This window comes from Sorex araneus, chromosome 2, assembly GCF_027595985.1.
Source record: "Sorex araneus isolate mSorAra2 chromosome 2, mSorAra2.pri, whole genome shotgun sequence".
In the NCBI taxonomy this organism is placed as follows: domain Eukaryota; kingdom Metazoa; phylum Chordata; class Mammalia; order Eulipotyphla; family Soricidae; genus Sorex; species Sorex araneus.
Genome location: NC_073303.1, coordinates 251732298 through 251747251, shown reverse-complemented (window position 1 = coordinate 251747251; position 14954 = coordinate 251732298). Strand labels below are relative to the sequence as shown.

The window sequence follows — 14954 nt, the reverse complement described above, 5'->3', positions numbered from 1 at the left end:
GGAGTGGGCCGTGTGGACGGAAGGCAGTTGTCTTCCTCCTGCACCATCTTGGCAGAGACAGCTGACAGCTTTTTTTTTTTCTTCCCCTTTTTGGGTCACACCCGGCGATGCTCAGGGGTTCCTCCTGGCTCAGCACACAGAAATCACTCTTGGCGGTGCTTGGGGGGATCATACGGGATGCTGGGAATCGAACCCGGGTCTGCTGCATGCAAGGCAAACGCCCTCCCCACTGTGTTATTGCTCCAGCCACAACAGAAACAGCTTTAAAGGATTCAGTGTGTGATTTTGGGTTTTGCTTTTTACCTTTGTGAGTTTCCCCTTATGAAGTGTGATTGGGGACAGCACCTTGGGGAGAGTCAGGTGGGGGCGTGCTGGGAAGAGAGCCCCTGGGGTGTCCCCCTGGGCAGTGCCAGCCAGGAAGCAGGGCTCAGCCATGGTTCTCCAGGGGCTTTTTCCTCTTCTTACGGGCGTCAGTGGCATCATCAGGGCCCGGGAAGCAGGAAGAGGTGACCCCAGGACCTTTTGCTATCTCTGCTCAGCTCTGAGTCAGCGAATCCTGTTCCTGGCTGCGGCTTTGTTTAGTTTCAGCTCTGGAGCTGCCGCCAGTGAGTGGGGGTGGCGGGTGCTCGTGGCTCTGTGCTCAGTGCTCCTCTGGGGACAGGCTGGCATCAGCCGCATCAAGACAGGCGCCTTAACCCCTTACTCTCAGCTCTCCCTGACTTTTTTTTTTAATTCTGATTTTATTTCTATGACCTTTATATATATATGTGTATGTATATTTTTAATTTTTAATTTTTTTAATAGATCACCATGAGATACATTTACAGACTTACAAACTTTCCTGATTACATTTCAGTCATCCAGTGCTTGATAACTGAAATGTAATCAGGAAATTACCCATCCCTCCACCAGTGCCCATTCTCCACCGCCAGTGTTCCCAGTATCCCTCCCCTTTACTACCCCCTCCCCGTCTCTCCACCCCCTGCCTCTGTGGCAGGCACAGTCCCTCTCCTTTTGGGTGTTATGGTTTGCAATACAGGTAGTAAGTTGACTTTCATATTTTTAACCATCCTTAATCAGCTCTTTATTATTATTTTAGTGTTTTGGCTTTTGGGGTCACATCCAAGCGATGCTCAGGGGTGACTCCTGGCTCTGCACTCAGGAATGACTTCTGGTAGTGCTCAGAGGACCCTAGGGTATGCCAGGGATCGAACCCAGGTTAGCTGCGTGCAAGGCAAACGCCCTACCCAATGGACTATAGTTCCAGCCAATCAGCTCTTTTTAAAAATAAAATCTCAGCCCTTAGCTGCCTCTCCCTAGCACCTTCTCCAGGAAGCTTTAGTTCTGTTAGCGGTGACTTCTGCTTCGTCATTTTTATTTTGTCTGTTCATCAACTTTTATGCCCTTATATTTCACACACTGGCGGAATCATTCGATACTACTGACTTTATCATTTTCTTTCTGTTTTTTTTTTTTTAATCACATCTTGTGATGTGGAGAGACACGTTAGGGACATTATTTTTACCTAAGTGCTTGGGCCCTCTCTACTCCCCTGTATGTGCTTGGATCGTACTTAATCCGTTGCTATTGTTCTTCTTTAGGGACTATGTTCGGAGTGAACTGGAGTCCGCCTATGAAGGACCAATGTACTTAGAACCTCTCTCCATGAATCGCTTTACCACAGCCTTAATAGGTGAGTCGGACTGGAGGATATCCACCCAAAAAAACGAGAAACCGCCTGAGTTACTCATTGTGACTCCTTCCCAGTGAAGCCATTCTTAGATGCTGTATTTTCTCAGTCTCTGTATTTCCTTTCTTGTATCCGTGTCTCTTCTATATTTTATTTTTAATTTACTTTTGCTGGGGGGGGGTGTGTTGGGGGGGAGGGGACTGTGGTACTCTACCAGGCAGTGCTCGGGCTGTTCCTGGCTCTGTTTCTGGGGGTTGTGTGGGGGAACTATATGGTCCTGGGGCTCAATCGGGGGCCTCCTGCTTGCACAGAGTGTGTTCAGCTTGTTGAGCTCTTTGGCCCCATGTTTCTGGGTGGGCTTTTTTTTGGGGGGGTGGGGTTTGGGTCACTCCTGGCTCTGCACTCAGGAATTATTCCTGTTAATCCTGGCAGTGCTCGGAGGATTCTGTGGGATGACCAGGGATCGAACCCGGGTTAGCCACATGCAAGGCAAATGCCCTCCCCATTGTACTAACGCTCCAGCCCCTGGCCCCATGTTTTTAATTGTAGTATGTGTGACAGATTGTTTCTTACCTATTACTCTTAGAACATTTTAAGTATCTGGGGAGAGTAAAGTTTGTTACTAACTTGTATTTTTGTTTGTTTTTGTTTTTGTTTTTTCCTTTTTGGGTTACACACGGGGTTACTCCTGGCTTTGCTCTCAGGAATTATTCTTGGCGGTTCTCAAGGGACCATGTGGGATGCTGGTAATCGAACCCGAACCTGGGTCCGCTGCGTGCAAGGCAAATGTCCTACTCCTTGTACTATTGCTCCAGCCCTGTTACTATCTCGTTAGATAAAAATGAGAATTGCAAGGGCCAGAGAGATAGTATAGTACGGGAGGGCGCTTTCCTTGTGTGTGGCTGACCTGGGTACGGTCCCCGGAGTCCTGCCAGGAGTGACCCTCCAGCACAGCGCCAGGAGTCGGCCCCCAGCACCTCAGGGTGCAGCCTGAAAAACCAACACCAACCAGAAAGAGAATAGTAACATTGTGTCACAGCTCTCTGCGGTGGCTGGAGACCTTCAGCCTGTAGTCAGATACTTTCAGAGTATTGCCCCGAACAGCTCGAACTTAAGGTCAGACAGACAGCCCTGGTCAGGTAGCCGATGCCAGCCTGTTGGCTGTGCTTCGGAGAGAGGCCAGGGTGAGGTCCCAGGCTCTGCAGAGCCCTTTGCCTGGGTGAATCGGGGAGTTACTGAGGCATCGGGCACCGGGGCGGGAAGGAGGCCCCCTGCAGCACCAGCTGCCTCCCAGCCTTCCCTCCGCACACGCTCTTGCAGTCTGCAGCTGCACTCGCCCTGCGGCCGCAAGTGGCTGCTGCACACGTGAAATGTGGGAACGCACATGCAGACGGCTATAAATAGAGACGGCACCCACTTCTGAGAGTGCAGGGGCCGGGGGAGGGGTGCAGGCCTCATGCTGAGTTTTTGACCCAGGTCAGATGCTCCTGTGAAAATAGTCGAGATCTAGTAGGTTAAACAAACGAGAGTGTTCATCTGTTCTTCCCCCCATTTATAAGAATGAGGCAGCCAGAAAGTTAGTTACAAGCCGACATGTGTGGCTCATTAAATGTTGTCTTAAGTGACGTTCTGGTCAGGAGTGGGGCTTGGCTGGTGAGCCCTCAAGCCCTTGGGGCATTTTTTTTTTATTTTTATTTATTTATTTATTTATTTTGCTTTTTGGGTCACACCCAGCGATGCTCAGGGGTTACTCCTGGCTTTGCACTCAGGAACTACTCCTGGCGGTGCTTGGGGGACCATATGGGATGCCGGGGATCGAACCCGGGTTGGCCGCGTGCAAGGCAAGCGCCCTACCCGCTGTGCTATCGCTCCGGCCCCAAGGGGCATTTTTTTTTAGGTGTTTTATTTTCCTTTTTTTCTTTTTGGGTCACACCCGGCGATGCTCAGGGGTTACTCCTGGCTCTGCACTCAGGAATTACCCCTGGCAGGGCTCAGGAGACCATATGGGGTGCTGAGAATTGAACCCGGGTCGGCTGTGTGCAAGGCAAACGCCCTCCTCCCCGCTGTGCTATTGCTCCAGTCCCTGGGTCCTTTTTTAAAAAAAAAAATTAATTTTTCATTAGTGAATCACTGTGAGGAACAGTTATATAGACTCACAAACTTTCGTGCTTGCGTTTCAGTCATACAGTGGCCGAGTGCCCATCCCTCCATCAGTGCCCATTCTCCACCACCGATGGTCCCAGCATCCCTCCCACCACCCCCACCCCACCCTACCTCTGTGGCAGGGCATTCTACAGGGGTCCTTTAGAAGGATCAGAGGACCCCAGCAGGGCAGGAGTGCCTCGAACCCCAGTAGCTGAGGGGAGAGCCAAGCCCAGCCATTGGAGGGGCCATCCGGGGGCAGTCTGGGGAGACGGCCTGCAGGTCCTGGAGGAAGGAGGCTCTTCCCTGGCCTGCCGTGTGGAGCCGGCCCCTGGGCCAGCCGCCGGCCGCAGGCGGAGTTTGCTGCTCCCCTTCGCCTCACGTCCCTCCCAGCTTTGGCGGAAGGAGACTTACCTAGAGGCAGGGGAATGTTTGCTGTTTTCCCAGGGGATTTGGAAGGTCGTCGGAGACCAGAAGAATGTTGCTCCCAGGGCCGGGGAGATGACTCGGAAAGGCCAGAAGAGGCGGAGCCCCCAGCCTGGATCGGCACAGCTGGGGCTGGTTCTGGTGGCGGCCCCTGAGCACTGCTGGGGGTTGGGGGGGAGAATAGAAATCAAAGGACTGTGGCACTAGGAGTGTATCTTCTCTGAGTAGGTGTGTTCAGTAATGAGTAGTCAACATTTTCCGAAAACATGGGCTAGGTTAGAAAGGTTATAATCTGTCCTCCTTTCTACTGTGAGGGATGCAGTTTAGTTTTGGGGTCATACCTGGCTGTGTTCAAGAGAGCTTACTCCTGGCCCAGTGCCCACGGGTCAGTCCTGATGGGCTCAGGAGACCATGAGGGGGCGCCAAGGATTGAATCTGGTCAGCCGTGTTCAAGCCACGCACCCTACCCACTGTATTACCTCCCTGGCCCCGAGGATGCAATTTAGTATAAATCTGAAACCTATTCATTTATTTATTTATTTATTTCTGGATTTTTGGGTCACACCCGGCAATGCTCAGGGATTACTCCTGGCAGTGCTCAGGGGACCCCATGGGATGCTGGGTATGGAACCCGGGTCACCTGTGTGTACAAGGCAAACACCTTACCCGCTGTCCTATTGCTCCGCCCCACAGATTCTTCTAATTTTCTATCATCTGGCTATAATTGTTTACTCAGCTAAACCCAACTAAAAGGAAATTTAAAGTTCATAAGCTAATAGGTTACGCGCTTTTCTCAACTTTGATTTTAAAGTCACTTGCCATGCGTTTTCTTCCATTTCACTAATGAACTTTTAAAATAAATAATTTGGCCCATGACCTCCGTTTCTAAGAACGGCAAGCTGCTTCTCAGGGATGCTTCTGAGAGTGGAACCCTGAACTCCAAAGGGCGCAGAAGTGATTCTGGTGTATTTGGAATCTTCCCGTTGGAAGGGACACATTGAAAGAACAACTTCCTGTTCTCGAGATTCACCCCAGCAAGCCGTCCCCGCCCTCCTCCTTTCACCTAATGAGGAGGAGGGCTCTTCTCTGAAAGAGAGTTACAGCTCATGAGTCATATTTTGTTCTGTGAAAGGAGATAATGAAGCCTGTAACCCCAGAGCTCAGCCCTGAATGCGTTTGGCACAGATCAGGGGGATTTTCAGAGCCAGGGGGAAGTTGACATCATGCGGAACAAGGAAATTGAGACGTCAGGGCCGAGAGTGCAGTGAAAGTCCAAGGCCTAAAGGACGAGCCCTCCTCATTCCCGGTAGGAAAGGAGAAAAGGTGGTGATCGCAGGAGTCCTTGGGGCAAGCAATTGGTGTCCTTTAACCAAATTCCCTAGGACACCCCCCCCCCCCACCCACACACACACATTCACACACACACCCCTTTGCCCATTGTCCCGGCTTGCAACCCCTGATGGACTTTTGGGCCTTTGTGGGAAGTTCACACACAGTTAACTAAGGACACAGTTCACTCAGCCAAAAAATAAACTTCTCAAAAAACGAAACTTCTGGTTCCTCCCTTTCAGTCCCCCCTTCACAGTCTGGAAAGCTGATTCCCGGGCCTCTCCCCTAAAGTGAAGTCAAGTCTCCGGGGTGGAGAGCAAAGTTAGAAACGGGAACCGGTCTAAAAGCCCCCCTTCCCCGACCCTCTGGTTTCTGCATTCCTGATTGCAGGTATTGTGCCCTGCCATCATGGGGGCCCTTTGGGGGTTAGGCCAGAGACGGTCAGCTTCTTCACACTTCTGGGAAGGAGCATTCTGGTTTTCTTTAAAATAAAGAGACATGTATATTTTAAAGGCCAGGAGTGGCACTGCAGACTGGAGCGATCAGCACAGCGGGAAGGGCGCTTGTCTTTGTTTTTTGTTTGTTTGTTTGTTTCTTTTGTTTTGTTTTTTTGCTTTTTGGGTCACACCTGGTGATGTACAGGGATTACTCCTGGCTCTGCACTCAGGAATTACTCCTGGCGGTGCTCGGGGGACCCTGTGGGATGCTGGGAATTGAAACCGGGTCGGCTGCGTGCAAGGCAAATGCCCTCCCCTCTGTGCTATCGCTCTAGCCCCGAAGGGCACTTGTCTTGCACAAAACCAACCTGGGTTGGATCCCCAGCATCCTCCCTGTGTGTTCCCCTGAGCTCTGCCAGGAGTGATCCCCCAGTGCAGAGTGGGGCGTCAGCTCTGAGCACCACTAGTTATGGCCCCAAAGCAAAGACAGTGCAAAAAAAAAAAAAAAGAAGTGGCATTCCTTTGTGCTGAGCTCAGCCCTCCCTCCACAATGCTCCCCCCAGCACTTCGGGGGCAGGATTTGTGCCTCTTGGCTGACGTTCTCCTCCCCTTCTGGAAAGCCTGTCAGTTGGAGGTTTCTCCTCTTATGCCATTAAAAAAGCAAACTTTTTTTTTTTTTTTTTTTTTTTTTGCTTTTTGGGTCACACCCAGCGATGCTCAGGGGTTACTCCTGGCTTTGCACTCAGGAATTGCTCCTGGCAGTGCTTGGGAGACCATATGGGATGCCGGGGATCGAACCTAGGTCGGCCGCGTGCAAGGCAAACGCCCTACCCGCTGTGCTATCGCTCCGGCCCCAACAAACTTTTTTTTAAATGATTATTTTTTATTTATTTTTAAAATTTATTTTTTTATACATGCTATTTTTATTCTCTGTCATTTCATTTTACTTCCTGAGGGTACCCAGATTGATCTTTGAATCTGTTTATTGTGCTTCTTTTGTTGTCCTTTATAGGGTTTTTTTTTTTTACTCTCCAGGTGTTTGCTTTCATTGTCTACTTTGTTGATTGGGGCAATCTATCTTTCTTTCTTTCTTTCTTTCTTTCTTTCTTTCTTTCTTTCTTTTTTTTTTTTTTTTTTTTTTTTTTTTGCTTTTTGGGTCACACCCGGCGATGCACAGGGGTTACTCCTGGCTCTGCACTCAGGAACTACCCCTGGCCGTGCTCAGGGGACCATATGGGATGCTGGGATTTGAACCCGGGTCGGCCGCGTGCAAGGCAAACGCCCTACCCGCTGTGCTATCTCTCCAGCCCCCTCTTTCTTTCTTTTTTAAAAATAACATTATTTATCTTTTCGATGCTCTTATAATTTTTTTTTCTTTTTGGGTCACATCCAGTGATGCTCAGTGGTTTCTCCTGGCTCTGCACTCAGGAATTACTCCTGGTGGTGCTCAGGGGACCCTGTGGGATACTGGGGATCGAACCTGGGTCAGCTGCGTGCAAGACAAACGCCCTTCCTGCTGTACTATTGCTCCAGCCCTCGATGCTCTTACAATTTCTTCAAGCCTTTTGTTGTGGTTGCCACCTCTTTCGTTCCTTTTCTTGCCCGGGACAAGAGCGTTTCTCAAGAGTCACTGCACCAGAATGACTGATGGTAGCAAAGAAAGAGTGATCTCTCCCACGCCTCGAACCCACGTGAGGCTGGTTAAGCCAAGTTTTGCCTGATACCTGGGGGAGAGGCAGTGTCGCAAAGTGAGGTATTGAGGTGGTGATTGTTCTCTTTCGGGCTAAGTCACCTGGTAAATTCCATGGTGCGATGCCAGGAGAGCTGTCAGCCTTTGGGGGGGAGGACCAAGTCTGATTATTTATTTTTTTATTTTTTTATTTTTTTGCTTTTTGGGTCACACCTGGCGATGCTCAGGGGTTACTCCTGGCTCTGCACTCAGGAATTACCCCTGGCGGTGCTCAGGGGACCATATGGGATGCTGGGAATCGAACCCGGGTCGGCTGCGTGCAAGGCAAACGCCCTACCCGCTGTGCTATTGCTCCAGCCCCCCAAGTCTGATTCTTGTTAGTTCTTTTCACTTGCATGTGCCCGTTTCCCCAAAAAAGCATGTCTCGGTCCTCAGAGAAAGAGTAAGTGGGAGGAGACGCAAGACCCATAAGGCCTCAGGGCTCAGAGATGTCATCTTGCATGGGCAGAGTTCATTTAAAAATTTTTTTTTAATTTTTCAAATTTTGGGGGGCTGGAGCGATAGCACAGCGGATAGGGCATTTGCCTTGCACGCAGCCGACACAGGTTCGATTCCCAGCATCCCATAGGGTCCCCTGAGCACCGCCAGGAGTAATTTCTGAGTGCAGAGCCAGGAGTAACCCCTGTGCATCGCCGGGTGTGACCCCAAAAGCAAAAATATAAATAAATTTTTCAAATATTTTTTTCGGGGCAGACTTTGTTTTTTTTTGTTTGTTTGGTTTTTGAGCTACATCTGGTGATGCTCAGGGACCACTTCCTGTGGGCCCAGGGGTACCCCAGGGGATACAGAATGGAACCCGGCTGGGCTGCGAGCAAGGCAGATGCACTCCCTGCTGTGCTATCGCCCGTCCCCAGCTCAGACTTTAATTCAAATACTGTTCACTTGGACAGCTCAACGGGACGCAGCCCCAGGCTGTGCCTGCTTGCTTGGGTGTCCATCCCCTCCGTGCCCAGCACAAGCCCTGGCCAGAACAGCCTGGCCACTGAAGTGACCACGTCCCTCATCAGCTTCTTGTCCCCTTGAATGAAAAAAAAAAAAAACCATCACACAGCCCTGCCTCATTTGTCTCTTCATGTATTTATTTCCCTTCTGTTGTAGATTTGTCTTTTCATTTTTTTAAATGCCTTCATGAGAAGCCTTTTATGTTATTTGAATGGCATTCTAATTTCTTTATTTGGGGGTCCTACCTGGTGGTGTGCCGGGCTTACCCCTGGGAGTGCGTGGGAGACCGTGTGAGGAGTCGCTCTCCCAGGAGTGCCACATGCAAAGCCGTGTGCTCTGGCTTCTCTGAGACATCTCCTTGGCGCCCGAGTACCCGCGCTTACAAGGCTAAAATTAAGACTTTGTAGGAGAAAGTAATGTGAGCACGTGTGACTTACAGTTGTTGTTAATAATTAGTGAGCCTATCTCTGGGGGAGGGTGTTGGGGTCCCTCCCGGAGGTGCTCAGGGCTGACTACTGGCTCTGCCACTCAGGGATCCCTCCTGGGGGTGCTGGGGATGGAACCCAGCCTGGGCACGTGCAAGTCAAGGGCCTTCCCTGTGGTACCATCTCCCCAGCCCAAATGTTCAACTTGGCGTAAAATGAATTGTCCCTTGTGTATTCCTCTGTGGATACAGCACAAAGGAAGGAAAACCCCACGGACCTGTTTCGCTCTGTAGTGACAAGGAGGAAGAAAATTTGACAGAATGATGCTTAATCTGAAAGATAAAAAAAAAAAAAGATTTTCGGAAAATTTCAAAAAATTCCAAAAGACATTTTCAAGCGGAAGCTGTGCTGGTCGGTGAAATGGGGGCAGTGTCCCTCTGTGACTAGAGAGCCACTGGGGAAAAGTGGCAGGTGCCATATAGAAATTCGGGTTCAGGAAGGATTCTGAAGCACGCTGACAGCAGTGGCATTTGACTTATGAGAAGACAATTGGGTGCTTTCAATGAGTAGCTTTGGGACATCTGCCTACATGCGGAAACTTAGCTCTTTCAGAATCCCCAAGTTAGTCCCAAGTGTATTATTGTTGACAGTACAGGTGCTTACTTACCTGTATTGGAAAGGGAGAGGCATGTTAGTAACCATGGCACCAAAGGGTAGGGACCATTTACGGAAAAGGTAGGTTTAAGTAGTTAAAGCACAACTTTCATGAGAGAAAAAAAAGTTACTAAAGGTATTCAGACCAGGGGCGATAGTACAACGGGTAGGGTGTTTGCCTTGCATGCAGTCAACCCGGGTTCAATTTCCAGCATCCCATAGGGTCCCCCGAGCACCGCCAGGAGTAATTCCCGAGTGCAAAGTCAGGAGTAACTTCTGAGCATCACTGGCTGTGACCCAAAAGGCAAACCAAAACAAACAAAAAATAGTATTCAGACCAGTAAATACTCTGGGGAAATATAAAAAAATACGGCAACGTATTCTGACTCAGTATCTGCTTTCAGGAATTGTACGTTAAAAAAAATGAGAAAACGTGCTCCTAGTAGCTTATTCAAGGATGTCGTAAACATACACGCTTATTCATAGAATGCATTTTTAATTACAGAATACTTGAAAGCTGCCAGATGCTAATATTTTGACATATGCATCCAGGGTAACATTTCATACATCTTAGAGTGAAGAAAGAGCTGCAGTGTAAGCTGGGTGGAGCTGAGTGTGGCTTAGTATATGCACCATAAATTACTTTTTAAAAAAATCAAAACATTTGTGTCTGTGGGACTAGAGTACAGCGGGTAAGGCGCTTGCCTTGCGCATGGTTTGATCCCCGGCACCCCATAGGGGCCCCCCGAGCACCACCAGGAGTCATTGCTTAGTGCAGAGATATAAGTAAGCCCTGAGCACTGCTGGGCGTGGCCCCAAAACCAAACAGAAGAAAACATCCGTGTCTTGTCACGTGCCTCAATTCCATCTACAAAGGTACTAGTAGAAATAACTTCGCCTGAGCACTTCCTGGGTTGTAGGAGCAGTGCCAAACCTTTCTATGTCGTTCTTCATACCGCTGTGAACAGCACTGCTTTGGGGAGGTAGATTTGGAAGTGCTTGAATTTCTTCCTAGTTCTTCCTTACCCTAAGTTGGTTAACCTCTGCGTGAAGAACAAGTGATTTAAACCTTTCAGAGGTGTTTTTAATGGGGCAAGGGCCCCGTCCATTAAAGCCTGTGTGCTAACACCCAGCTTCATCCTTGGTCTTTGCTCTGTGTGTGTGTGTGTGTGTGTGTGTGTGTGTGTGTGTGTGTGTGTGTGTGTGTGTGTGTGTGTTTGAGCCACACCCTAATAGGGCTCACACCTGCTGGTGCTACAGGACTGTATGGGGTGCCAGGGATCAAACTCCGGGTCAGTCACGTGCAAGGCAGGTGCCCTCCCCGATGTCCTCTGGCCCTGGCCCCCTCAGCTTTTCATTGGAACCTCCTTGATTGTGTCACTCCTGAAAGGCGGGCCCGGTCCTGTGAAAGACCCAGATGCTTACAGCCACTCTTGACCCGACTTGACCTCGGACACACAGTGTCTCTTGAGTTTCGTGCTTCTGGCTGTGCTCTTCAGTACCTAGGGCCTCCGTCAGCGGAATCCTCCGTGGCCCGTGATGGAACCATCGTGCCGTTGAATTACCTATTTGTTGAAAACCGTTTGCTGGGGCTGGAGCCATAGCACAGCGGGGAGGGCGTTTGCCTTGCACGCGGCCAACCCGGGTTTGATTCCCAGCATCCCATAGGGTCCCCCGAGCACCGCCAGGAGTAATTCCTGAGTGCATGAGCCAGGAGGAACCCCTGAGCCTCGCCAGGTGTGACCCCAAAAGCAAAAAAATAAAAAAGAGAACTGTTTGCTGTCAGACACCTCGCCCGGAATGGAGACCGTCCTTGTCTCCCGGTCACATCCTTGGGGAGCTGGTGTTCACAGGCCACAGGGCGTGTGTGTCGTCCCGGTCAGGTAGCGTGGAAGCAAGGGCAAGGCGTGTCCCCTCCGAGAGACCCTCGCCGTGTGCGTTGTCGTGGGCCCCTGTGGGCCTGAGTGACGTGCCCCCCCTTCCCCCGCCCCGCTCCAGGGCAGCTGGTGGTCTGCACCCTGTGCTCCTGCGTCATGAAGACGAAGCAGATCTGGCTCTTCTCCGCGCACATGCTCCCCCTGCTCGCCCGCCTCTGCCTGGTTCCCCTCGAGACCATCGTCGTCATCAACAAGTTCGCCATGATCTTCACCGGGCTGGAAGTTCTCTATTTCCTCGGGTCCAACCTCCTGGTCCCGTACAACCTCGCCAAGTCCGCCTACAGAGAACTGGTCCAGGTACGAGCAGCAGGCTGGCCCCCTCCCTGGGGGTGGGGGTGGGGGTGGGGTGGAGGGTGGGCACTGGCTGAGCTTTCGCAGTGAATTACCCCCTTTCACGGTCTCACCTTGGCGGGGGAGGGAGGGGGAGGGTCACTCCCAGGACAGCCAGCTCAGAATAGCAACTATTTTTTTTTTTTCCTTTTTGGGTCACACCCATCGATGCTCAGGGGTTACTCCTGGCTTTGCACTCAGGAATTACTCCTGGCAGTGCTTGGGGGACCATATGGGATGCCTGGGATTGAACCCAGCTTGGCTGCGTGCAAGGCAGACGCCCTCCCCGCTGTGTTATCGCTCCGGCCCCAGAATAGCGACTATTTCCACCCCGTTCAGGAACGTTCTCTGACGCATCATTTCCGCAGCTCTGCCGAGAGGCAGTGAAGCACAGTGGTTCCTGGACACAGGCTGTGGTTTTGTTGGCTCTGGGGCCGACCTGTGCAGAGAGCGTCTCTGGGCAACCTACCAACCCCCGGGGGGCACAATCGCTGCCCCCCAAACAACAAAATTCATGCTTCTCGGGTCTAGTGGGGCCAGTGCCAAGGGCTGTCTGTGACTTCCAGGGCGGCCAGGGGCAGGCAGAGGATGCTCAGGCCGGGTTAGCTGTCAAAAGCCAGACAGAACTAACAGAGGGATAATAGCTCGAGGGTCAGTGCTGCTGTTTTTACCCCCTCCTCTCTATAGTCCTCTTTGACGCTGTTTTCTTCCTTATGTTTGTACAATTTGTTTATCGAGGAGTCCGAGGTCTGGGATATAATAGGAAGGATTTGCCTTCGAGAGCCCCCTCCCCCCAGCAGATCTGACCAGCTAACTCGCCTGCTGCCTCTGCGCCTTTGTCCCTTGCCTTTGCTGTGGAGTGGACACAGGTCGTAGGCCTACGCCCACTTTGGTTGACTCGACAAGGCGTCAGTATGTAAAGTAGATATTGAATCTGAGATGGTTCTAAAAAAATCCCAAAGTGTTCAAAAACTGCATTCTCATTGCAAACCACAGAGCCCAAAAAAGGGGAGGGGGAAGAGAGAGCGCAGTCGAGAGTGCACCTGCCATAGCAGCAGGGGTGGGGGTGGGGGGAGGGAACCCGAGACAGGGGTGCTGGGAAATGAACGCTGGTGGCGGGATGGGTGTTGGAATATGGTATGACTGAAATCCAATCATGGACAGCTTTGTAAGAGTCTGTCTCACAGGGATTCAATTTAAAAAAAAAAACAAACTGCATTCTCATACCTCCTGGCTGTGTGTGTGACCTAAGGGTACAGGAAGCTTGCAAACTGACTGAAAAAAAAAATCTGAAGCATTAATTTTGTTGTTTTAGGAGCAGTGCCTGTGACCCCAGGGGGTGGGTGGTAGGTTGCCCAGAAAAGTTTGCCTAAATTCTTTTTTTTTGCATTTTGGGTCACACCCGGCAATGCCAGGGGTTACTCCTGGCTCTGCACAGGAATCACTAGCGGTGCTCGGGGGACCATATGGGATGCTGGGAATCGAACCTGTGTCGGCTACGTGCAAGGCAAACGCCCTACCTGCTGTGCTACTGCTCCAGCCCGCCTAAATTCTTGTGTCTGCATCTTATACCACAATGAACTGGGTGATTTGCTTTGCAATAGATCTCCCAAAGAAGAGGGGCGATTTTTTAGGCTCCTTTTGAAAGAAGCTGTCCTAGGGGAAGGGTCTGCAGTTGTATCCAGAGTAAGAACATTAAATTTGGTTGATTTTTCAAATCTATTTTAAGATTTTATTATTGAATCACTGTGAGACAGACCCTTACGAAGCTGTTCATGATTGGGTTTCAGTCCTACAGTGTCCCAACACCCATCCCTCCACCAGGGTACATTTCCCAGCACCAGTGTCCCCAGTTTCCCTCCCATCACCCCGCTCCAGCCTGTCTCTATGGCAGGCACCTCTCTCTCCCTCCCTCCTTTCCTTTCTTCCTCCCTCCCTCTCTCTTTCTCTCTTTTCTTCCCTCCCTCTTCTTCCCTCACTCTCTCTCCCTCCCTCCCTCCCTCCCTCCCTCCCTCCCTCCCCCTCTTTCTCTCTCTCTCTCTCTCCCCCACACACACCTCCCCCCTCCCTCTCTCTGTCTCCTTCTCTCCCTCTCCCTCTCTCCCTTCCTTCCTCACTCCTCCCCTTTTGGCCATTGTGGTTTGCAACACAGTTACTGAAAGGTTATCGGGAATATTCCTTTACCTACTTTGAACCCGCAGTTCTTGTCCAGCGTGATCATTCCCAGCTATTATTGTCATCCCGGTTCCTTCTCCGTCTTACCTACCCTCCAGCCCACACACACTTGTGGTTGATTCCTCCGTTTTCTTCCCCGCCCCCTTCTTTGCATCCAATCACGTGGAGGAAACCCTAGTTCCTTCCACATCGGAGCTGGTCTGTGACTGTGAATGGAAAGCTGAGTGTTTCCTTCATCCCCGCAAGGACAGCGTCTCTGTCTCCACAGTGTCACACGCGCCCTTCTGCCTGCGGAGAGGTGCCTGCGTCACTGGAGGTGACAGTCGCAGATGAATCACGGGTCCTGAGGTTTCTGACCTGGAAAGAGTCGGATACGCAAGCGGTGCAGATGCCCAGGCTGGGTCGGGGCCCTTCGTGTTCTGCCCCTTCGGCAGGAGGCAGGAGAAGCCTCCCCCTGCCCCTGAATAGTTTGCCACGAGCCACCCCCTTACAGCTGGCAGGGCAGGGCGCCTCCGTGTCCTTTCTGTTCTCTCGTGGGGCCGAGACAGGTGAATCACAGCAAGGCGTCAGGAAAAGCATATGGTTAGAGAGAAGAATTTTAGAGTGAATTCTGTGTGTTTTATTTCATTTAAAATTTTTATTGTTATTTTTTGTTTTGTTTTGTTTTTTTCTTTTTGGGTCACACCCAGCAGTGCTCAGGGGTCAAATCCTGGCTCT

At 50.9% G+C, this 14954-nt stretch overlaps 1 protein-coding gene across 1 annotated transcript in view; it reads left to right on the top strand.

The window, feature by feature from the left end:
• RNF145 (ring finger protein 145) overlaps window positions 1-14954 on the top strand; it is a 56123-nt gene that overhangs the window by 20316 nt on the left and 20853 nt on the right. Inside the window, exons 4-5 of the mRNA XM_055127580.1 lie at window positions 1602-1693; window positions 11794-12029. Coding sequence (XP_054983555.1) covers window positions 1602-1693; window positions 11794-12029 — 328 coding nt within the window. The remainder of the gene's footprint in view (window positions 1-1601; window positions 1694-11793; window positions 12030-14954) is intronic.